The sequence below is a fragment of the Podarcis raffonei genome, chromosome 6, assembly GCF_027172205.1.
Source record: "Podarcis raffonei isolate rPodRaf1 chromosome 6, rPodRaf1.pri, whole genome shotgun sequence".
In the NCBI taxonomy this organism is placed as follows: domain Eukaryota; kingdom Metazoa; phylum Chordata; class Lepidosauria; order Squamata; family Lacertidae; genus Podarcis; species Podarcis raffonei.
Window position 1 is genome coordinate 60,587,950 of NC_070607.1, and position 9,473 is coordinate 60,597,422.

General features: G+C 40.6%; 1 protein-coding gene across 1 annotated transcript; it reads left to right on the forward strand.

Annotated features, from left to right (window-relative positions):
* The first annotated feature begins 374 nt into the window (after positions 1–374).
* LOC128416756 (interleukin-20-like) lies at positions 375–3,765 on the forward strand. The gene is made up of 5 exons (XM_053394843.1): positions 375–530; positions 1,712–1,774; positions 2,122–2,274; positions 2,563–2,637; positions 3,685–3,765. Exons 1-5 carry the CDS (start codon positions 375–377, stop codon positions 3,763–3,765), a joined length of 528 nt encoding a protein of 175 aa, XP_053250818.1.
* The last annotated feature ends 5,708 nt before the right edge of the window (positions 3,766–9,473 follow it).

The window sequence follows — 9,473 nt, forward strand, 5'->3', positions numbered from 1 at the left end:
CTGGGGCAGAGCAACGGGAGCTCACCCCATCATGGGGATTCAAACCGCCAACCTTCTGATTGGCAAGCCCAAGAGGCTCAGTGGTTTAGACCACAATGCCTAAAACCACAATTGCTCTGCACTTATCTCTTTGAAATCTTCTGCCTTAGATCCAAGGTGACATGTAGGGCAGCTTCAATGAATAAAATAAAATAAAATAATCTGTACAACCCTAGTAGTTTCAGTTTAACGCATTGTGGGCATCAGTGATGCAAATAATATTTTCCTCTTTAAAACCTGATTTTGAGAAATGTTTAGCAGTTTGACTACACTTCTTCATCAGCAGACCACTAAACCATCTGTGCCTTTTTACAGGAGTGGATTATCAAACAAAGATGGATATACGTTTTTTCTCTTGCCTTGTTCTTTCGTTTCTCTTTGGCAAAACTGTGACCACAGAAGCCCAACGATTCAGCTTTGGCCAATGTGAATTGAGTGGTGTATCTCTGCGGGAACTAAAGGACTATTTTGGTGCCATCAGAGAAACTGTGGTAAGTATCACAGGGCAACCCACGTTTGACTTTTGGTCATTGACTTGAAATTTGGCGTGTATAGCAAATTCTTGGCAGATTCATTGTCCTGATCAATGAAACCAAGATGAAAATAGCATTGATGTCTGAAACACATCATGTTTTGACATTGATTACTCAGAATTCCTAGTATAATACTTAACCAAATCATTTAAATGAAAATGCCAATGGGAATATATGCATACGGTATATTATTTAGATGGTCCCTGGTTAATTCCCCAGCACCTCCAGTTAACATGACACCATTGCATTTCAGGAAACTGAAGATGTGTCCCAGGCAGCTGTCTCACATCCATTTTTCTTCAACTACATAGCACTTTCTACCAGCCTGATGAGGCAACAATCTGACGTGTCCAGTTGAGTGGAGGTTGCTAAGGAACATCACCATCTTGATCTCCTTTCTTGCACTATTTGCAATAATAAGAGAACTGAAAGAGCCAGTTTAAAAGCTAGTATCTTCACTGGAAGGTCAAAAGTCAACTTGCATCTATATATTGATAATTTTCTGTCTCTGCTTCTCAGTAAAATGGTTTTTAAAAGTACTCTAAATAGATGTAGCTCACCAAGTTCAATAATCTCCTCAGACACATACCATATACCTAGATAGTCAAGTAACATTAGTGGTGGTCAGAAGAGAAGAAGGTACTAGGTAAAGTTGAGACCACACAAAGTTGGGTCATAGACCTCCCTCTTGACTATAAATTCTGGAACAATTTAGCCCATGGGCAATCCCTACCTTGAATAACCTAGACAGATCTGGTGGTATTCAATAAACTTTATTCTAAAGCACAGAGGAAGAGATTTTAGTCAGAATTTGGATATGAAGACACTGTGTAAAGGAGTAGTTCCTTTAGGTAAAAGAGTTCATGTTCCTTTAAGTCAGGCTTCCTCAACCTCGGCCCTCCAGATGTTTTGAGTCTACAATTCTCAGCATCCCTGACTAGCTAGGGTCCTGCTAGTTAGGGATCATGGGAGTTGTAGGCCAAAAACATCTGGAGGGCTGAGGTTGAGGAAGCCTGCTTTAGGTGAACATGATAGCTACTTGTTTGTGGCATCTGTAATACCTGCCTTTCACACTCCCTCCCCCCACCTTCCAGTTTTGTCTTCTACTCAAATGATTTCTCTTCTTTTTGTAATTGCAGCAAACACAAGATAACAGGACTGATGTGATACTGCTGAAGGAAGGTGTCTTACAAGATGTTCCGGTAAATATTGCTTTTTTAGCATACAAGAGTGCTCTGAGTGGCTAATTTGTGAAGGTCAAGAATGCATATTTAGTTCATGAATAGTTAGTCCTATTAAGACAAATTACATTCAGAAATCTAAAATCATTCCAGGTTGTTCTAGATCTGTATTTCCCCTCATGAATTTTGTCATGTCAAGTCTTGAGAGCGCACACATTTGTCTTAGAGGATTCAGTGCTCAGGAATCAAATATTTACACATATGTGTGTGAACTAGACCCTTGAGAGCCTTATTATCAATTTAAGCCCACAACTGAAGGGAATCTGAATTTGACCATGCAAACCACATATTTTTCCCCCTTGTTTTAGGCATCTGAAAGCTGTTGTTTACTCCGCCACCTGCTGAGGTTTTATGTTGAAAGTGTTTTCAGACACTATGAACCAACAAGCAACTTGCTTAGAAGGAAAACCAGCACTCTGGCCAATGCCTTCCTCAGCATCAAGACAATTCTGAGAAAGTGTGTAAGTATGATTCATGACCCTGACTCTTGTCATTGAAAAGTGGGCTCATTATGCACCCCAATTCCAGAAATCCTAAATGGTCACAGGAATAAAAATGCATTTTTACATAGTAAGCAATATGGCTGTACTGGTAGTTAAGAGAGGTGGGCACCTGCACCCAGGGTTCTTTCTAAATCCAAATGTCAGTGCAAAGTTCAAAGATGAAAGTAAGATAAATAGTTTTCAGCCTTGTTATTATACATGTAATTATCCTAATCATTTTTCCTCTTGTGCTTTTTGGGAAATCAGCATGATCAAAACAAATGTTCCTGTGGAGAAGAGACCCACAGAAGATTTAAACTTATACTGGAAGAATACAAAACGGTAACTTGTCCTACTTGTTTTCCCTTCTCTGCTATTTATGACTGAGTTGTTGCATTAATAAATACACATAGCCAGATCTGTCAGGAAGCTTTTGGACTTTGGCAGGGTCTCAGATATATTGTCTATCTTATACTACTTTGAGATAGACCTAAAGTCAATTCTGCATCTCTCATTTATCTACATATCGGAGAAGCATGCAAGTGAGGGCACCATGGAATGGGGTTGTCGTACCACAATCACAAGGTACAATGCCGGTTTTTCCCATAGCATATTGAGACGACTTTTCAGATCACTTACTGTGATCTGAACCACAAAGATATGTATTTTTTTCATGAGACAGGAGGAAAGGGGGGGGATAATTCCTGTTTAAAATTCCATTATTAGGAAGGCAATCACCCCATTATACTACTCCTTGGTGCTTCAGACAGAATTAACACCTCACTGAACTATAACTGTAGGGTCTATGAATATGAATTGAATAATAAGATGAATAGCATGTTCAGCCATTTGCCCTACATCCACCGATCTCGTCTCACATTTCCTGCTTCCACATATTACCATGACCTGCAACAACAATAAATCTGGGACCAATTTCATGACATGAAGACCACAACTTAATAATGTCTCATGATGAGAGAAATAGCCAACATTCAATATTTAAATGCATGTAGTTAATAATAGTGTGAAAACAGTATTGAGAGTGATCCAGTGAATACGTTATACTGAATATACCGCATTATCAATGATTTTTACCAAAATATGTAAAATGTGTTGTTAACACTGTACTTAAATATTGAACGGTTGTCAATGTCTTTGTTCAGTTGTGCAACCTTTCTAATGGATGATCATATGTTCTCATCAAGGGTATCTCTATTACCTTTTAATATAGATTACAAATTAAAAATTTGGAAATAACAGACTCTATAAACAACGTTAAAGGGAAATCAAGTTGGAAGCCAACAAATAATCCATTTACTGCCATTCCCCTCCTGTTTGCTTATATATTCTTCAGTAATGAACGTATGAAATTGCTTTTCTCTTCTGCAGCTTGATAATAATGTAGCAGCAAACAAAGCTCTGGGAGAGATGGACCTTCTTTTTGCCTGGATGGAAGGATTCAAGAGCTAACCACGCGTAACACAAGCTTTAGAACATCCAGAAATGCAACAGTTGTTTTTCATTTCAATAACGTAAAAATATTGATATTTATGTATATTTATTTGGTACTTCTCAAAATGAAAGATGGTCTATATATATATTAATATAACAATAATATTTATTTATTTATTTTGGCATCTTTTTTAAAAAAAAAACATTTTGTAACAAAAGTTGTCCAAATCCTTGGTAAGATGTAGCTTCAAGGCTCCTGGACCAAAATCAATCAAACAAATTTAAGGCAAATGAAGATTTGGACTGCTTACTGTGCAATCCTAGCCCCTGATCTGTGCCACTGGAAAGAGGATAAGGGGGAGAAGATCCTCCACTAGGCTTTGTTTGCCTTCATTAATAGCCTTCACCATATCCTAACCAACTCCAGTATCAAAGATCCAGAAGGGTTAGAATTGCCATCCTTGTAATTTTGAAAATTCATAAAGCATTAATATTTCAGAATGAGGAGGCGCTAATAAGCCTCCATCTGCCTTACCCAAAGAGTTACCATTAACCAATTACTTGACCCTGTAACAAAATTTGTCCTTGTGCATTTCACTGTTATTATAACTACCAGTAATTGTTCATGTGGTTATTTTTCTTACTTTGTTATTTAAAATGTATTTATACAAAAGCATATTTAATTATTTCATTTTTAAAACATGCAAGAGTTATAATGTATTTATTAATTATTAACAAAGTCTGGTACCAACCTATTTTTATCTTAAATGTCTGAAATTGTTTGGAACTCTGAATTTATTTTTAGATACAGTGTAAATGTTTTTATCTTGCCTAAATAAAGACGTGATATTATTTTTATAATGATCTAGATGTATTGCTTTTTTAGTCTCTGAATAGACACCTGTTTATTCATTTATTAAAATTACACCACACTTTTCCTCCGAGGAGCTCTGAGCGTTGTACATGGTTTACTGTCTCCCCATTTTATCATTACAACAAACCTGAGAAACTTGAAAAATGCTCACCCTACAATGAAGCTGGATCAACCGCAGGCCATTGCATTTTATATCGAACATTTGCAAACAGAACTGAACATAAGCAGCTTTTGCCAAATTACAAATTACGTAAATTACACATTTACAAATACTCGCCCTTATTTTAATGGTAGCCACTAGAAATTTTTCAAACTTCACAATTACCTGTAACAGATTATCTCAGTCCACAAAGAGAAAAGTCACTTAGAAATCAAATGACTGCCCTTTATAAGATAATAATAATGGAGCAATTGGCTCTTTATGCAAATTTCTGTGAAAAGAGTAACATAGCAATACATGAGCCAGTGTTTCAATACGGTGGTACCTTGAGTTACAGATGCTTCAGGTTACAGACGCTTCAGGTTACAGACTCCGCTAACCCAGAAATAGTACTTCGGGTTAAGAACTTTGCTTCAAGATGAGAACAGAAATCACGCGGTGGCACCGGGAGGCCCCATTAGCTAAAGTAGTACCTCAGGTTAAGAATAGTTTCAGATTAAGAACGGACCTCCAGAACGAATTAAGTTCTTAACCTGAGGTACCACTGTATTGCCATCTCCCTATTAACATACATGTTAAGGACTGGACTGAAGGGGAAGGCTGAGAATCATCCCCTCCTTCTCCTTTGCTTCCCTCGGAGGAGTAGGGGGAGTTGAGGGATCGGGGCTCCCTTCTCCAGCAGTTTCAAGAGAAAAGGAAGACAAGATTGAATTGCAGCAGAACTCAGAGTCGCCAAGTTATGAGGTGTTAGGAGAAGGAGGGGGAGAATTGCCAGCAGAGACATCCTTGGAAAGTATAGAAGCACCACTATCCCCACATACGTGTCACTCACTTAGATTTCAAGAGCAAAGGGCTCCAAGACGTTTGACTCCTGAGGCCACCCGTAGCGCCACAGGCTGTTGCTGGGGAAAGAAGGAGAGGAGCTCTGAGTGAGCAATGTCACTATGGAGTTAAGGACGGGATTATTTGTCTTGCACCACAAGAACTGAATAAAACCATAAATAGGAACTTTCTTGCTTCTGCCTTGATCCTTGATGCTGCCGGCAGAGGATAGAATCCTCCAAGCCTGACAATACATGATTTTAGGATGTACTTCTCTTAAAAGAGCACTCAAGTAGGGTAGTGAGAAGGCATCATTTTCCATTCTGCCCTCTATTTGTCACTTGCAGCACTGTTTTCGTTTTTCTGCAGTTCGTCCAAAAATGATACTGTTTTTCTTCCTGTCCACTGTGGTATGCAAAATTGCAGAATTACAGTAGGAAGCTATTGGGTATCTACCAGCTGGAAACAAAGCAAGATGTCCACCCCAAAACCTTTGCAGGTGCAAAGAATACTACAAGCAGCTTCATCCTGGTAAAATAATACCACTTAGAATAATACCACTACAATTCAATCTAAGATCTTCCCCAGCACTATTTTTCTAGAAAAAGAGGTTCCAGAATTCACCATGACTGCCCCCTTTGTTCTCTTTTCTTTTTTGAAATAACTTTTATTTGATTTTACAAGTGCAAAGTTATAACCATACAAAATACATGTCCTTATTTAGAGATTTCTCTGAATCTCCAGACTTCTCACCAACCCCTCCATGGGTCCTATTGTCAACCTTTTCGACTGCATATTATTTCATAATCATGTCTCTCCATATTGTCCATGCCTCCCTTGTTCTCTTATAATGACAATGGTGCCCACCTGAGAGGTGCCAGAACTGAGTTCCAAGCTGAAAAATGCCCTCATCTTCCCTTTTGGCCTTTAGGCAATTCAACACTAATGCCACACTGCAGCAGACTAGAGCCAGGTGAATAGACAGCAATTTTGCAAGGATTATCCTGAATGGCCTGATCCTATCAGCTGCTCGTAACAATTCATAATGACCGACGTTAACAGTCTCACTTTCCATATGAGGACACTTGCCATCAGTCCCTGGCCCAGGGAATTGCTTTCACAGCAGATGTTTGTCCACTGCTTTGCCACTTTGCACTGCCACTAACACACACACAGTAACTGCATTGCATAAAACTGTTTAAGCAAAGAGAATGCAAGGCATCCTCTGTATTCTATGTTTGCGGTGTTTCTGGCTGTGGAATGTGATGCAGTTCTCTCTCACATACAGATTCAGTATGCATGGAAGTGGGGAAGGTAGATAGGTGTTGTCTGGCAATTAATGCAAAGCTGATTTGACTGAAGTGGTATGTTATTGTGTGAGAAAGATAAAGCCAGTAGGTGGCATCAGGCTCCCAACACTACACTGAGGGATAATTCTTGCAATCTCTGCAATCAGAGTTTTGCTTGTCAACATTGTGTCCCATGCACAAGGGCCCAATAGACACAACAATAACATCTATGGATAAGAATAGATTTTGGTACAGGCATTCGTTGGAGATATTGCAGGTTTGGTTTCAGACCACTGCAATAAAGCAAATACCACAATAAAGTGAGTCACACGATTGTTATCGTTTCCCAGTGCATATGAAAGTTATGTTTACACTATTAAGCCAGGCCCCCTTGGCTGCAGGGGCAGGAATGGCTCAAGCCCTAGCCAGCTTCATTCCTATGGACAGAAGAGGGGCACTGGCAGTGGGCTTCCTTCTCCTAGAAGCGGCCAGGCTTTCTGCAGCTTCACCCACATCCTGGTAAGGAGCAATATCTGTGAAGCACAATAAGTCAAAGTGCAATAAAAACAAGGTATGCCTTTGTCAGTAGCAAGCCAGCAGTCAACTTTAAATTGCTGTAAAACAGCCTCGCTGAAGATGCATAGAATACGATATATTAAACAGGAGCAGCTGTTTTTGTCCCTTTGTCAACACAACTGTCAGGAAACCCTGATGATGACAAGATGGCATAACTGTGATGATGCAAACTTGGACAAATCCACTAACAGTATGAAGAAGTCTGAAGGAAGAAAAAATAAACCAGCAACCTCTCTTTCCTGCCAGGAACTCAGCTTGCTATATATTACATAAAACATGCCAGGAGGCAAAACCAGCATTTCTTGGGTTTACATCACTCTCTAGCTAAAAACATGTCTCTGCTAGGAGGATTTATAATTCCAGCAATCACTAGCCTGTGATAATCTGATCAGCTGGTAGCATTATAAAGTAATATCAGGAAAAAATGAATTGCTGACTCAGGTGCACTAAGCATGCTGCGTGTATTTTCCAAGGAGACAGCTTTCCTGGTCTTCCTGTTGACATCACTATCAGGCTCGGCACCTGCAGGAGCCAGAGGGGGTAGAATAAAAGCGTAACAGCATGAAAAGAAATCAAGGTATATGATGTGACTTGCCAATATCACTTTGTAAAGTGGGGGCTATTATGCATAATAGAAAATCATTTCCAGTAAACCCGTGTTGGAAATTCCTACAGAGGCTGTGCTCATTCCAAAATATTTTTCCATGTTTTATCATTGTATTGGTCTTCTTTGTTTTTATAAAAAGGTAAAGGTAAAGGTACCCCTGCCCGTACGGGCCAGTCGTGTCCGACTCTGGGGTTGCGTGCTCATCTCGCTTAAGAGGCTGGGGGCCAGCGCTGTCCGAAGACACTTCCGGGTCACATGGCCAGCATGACGAAGCTGCTCTGGCGAGCCAGCACAATAGCAGCGCACGGAACGCCGTTACCTTCCCGCTATAAAGCGGTACCTATTTATCTACTTGCACTTGGGGGTGCTTTCGAACTGCTAGGTGGGCAGGAGCTGGGACCGAATGATGGGAGCTCACCCCACCGTGGGGATTCGAACCGCCGACCATGCAATCGGCAAGTCCTAGGCACTGAGGTTTTACCCACAGCGCCACCCGCGGTCCCTTCTTTGTTTTTATAGTTGTATATTTTATTGTGAAGGTTGGATAAGAAATCAAATAAATAAATAAATAAATAAAGCCATGCAGTTACTAGTTAGGTTGACCACCTTTGATTCTGAGGTGCTTCCATGCTTCTGCAACATACACAAAGTGCCCCCATCTCCACATTGGCTTACTTGACAGCAGTGGGCAGGTTTAGTATTCCAATCCATGTTGAACAGTGAGCTGCTGTTTAAATTTCCCACAGTGTCCCAGTCATGGCATTGTTCCAGGGCACTGTGGAAATTAAGATGTCCCCCAGTGGAGGACTGGAAGCTGCCTTCTAAATTTCCTTCAAAGCCCCAGAATACTGCTATGGCCAGCACTGTTCAGAGGCCCCATTAGCTTTGGGTTCTGCTGAGACAATGAGGCCCCAGCCACACACTAAGGATGCTACATATTGACAAGGGATCTTGTTCAGTTACTGTATAGATTTTGGGCAAGTATGGATGCTTAAATCACCTGTTTTGCATGCAGAAATCCCTTGTTCAGTTTCTGGCATTCCCAGATAGGGCTGGAAAAAGAGTAATCTGGGTCCAGAAATATATTCAACCACTGCACCACAAAAAATTGTAGGTATGGCCAGGCCTGCCATCACAGATCAGCACCATCAGACAGTTCTTGGTGACCAGAGCCTTCAGGAGAACTCACCTCGAACCCTGCCACTGAGCCAAAATGTTGATTGCAATAACCCAGGCCCTACCATCAGGCATAGTGAGGCAGTCACCTTAGGTGGCAGATGCTGCAGGTCTGACAGCAATAGCTGTAGGAAGACCAAGCTGTGTGTGTTACCTGCCCTAAGCCAGCCTCCTGCCCCCAGGTGCCCCATCAGATGGTGTCTCATTTACAGTGTTAAAGTA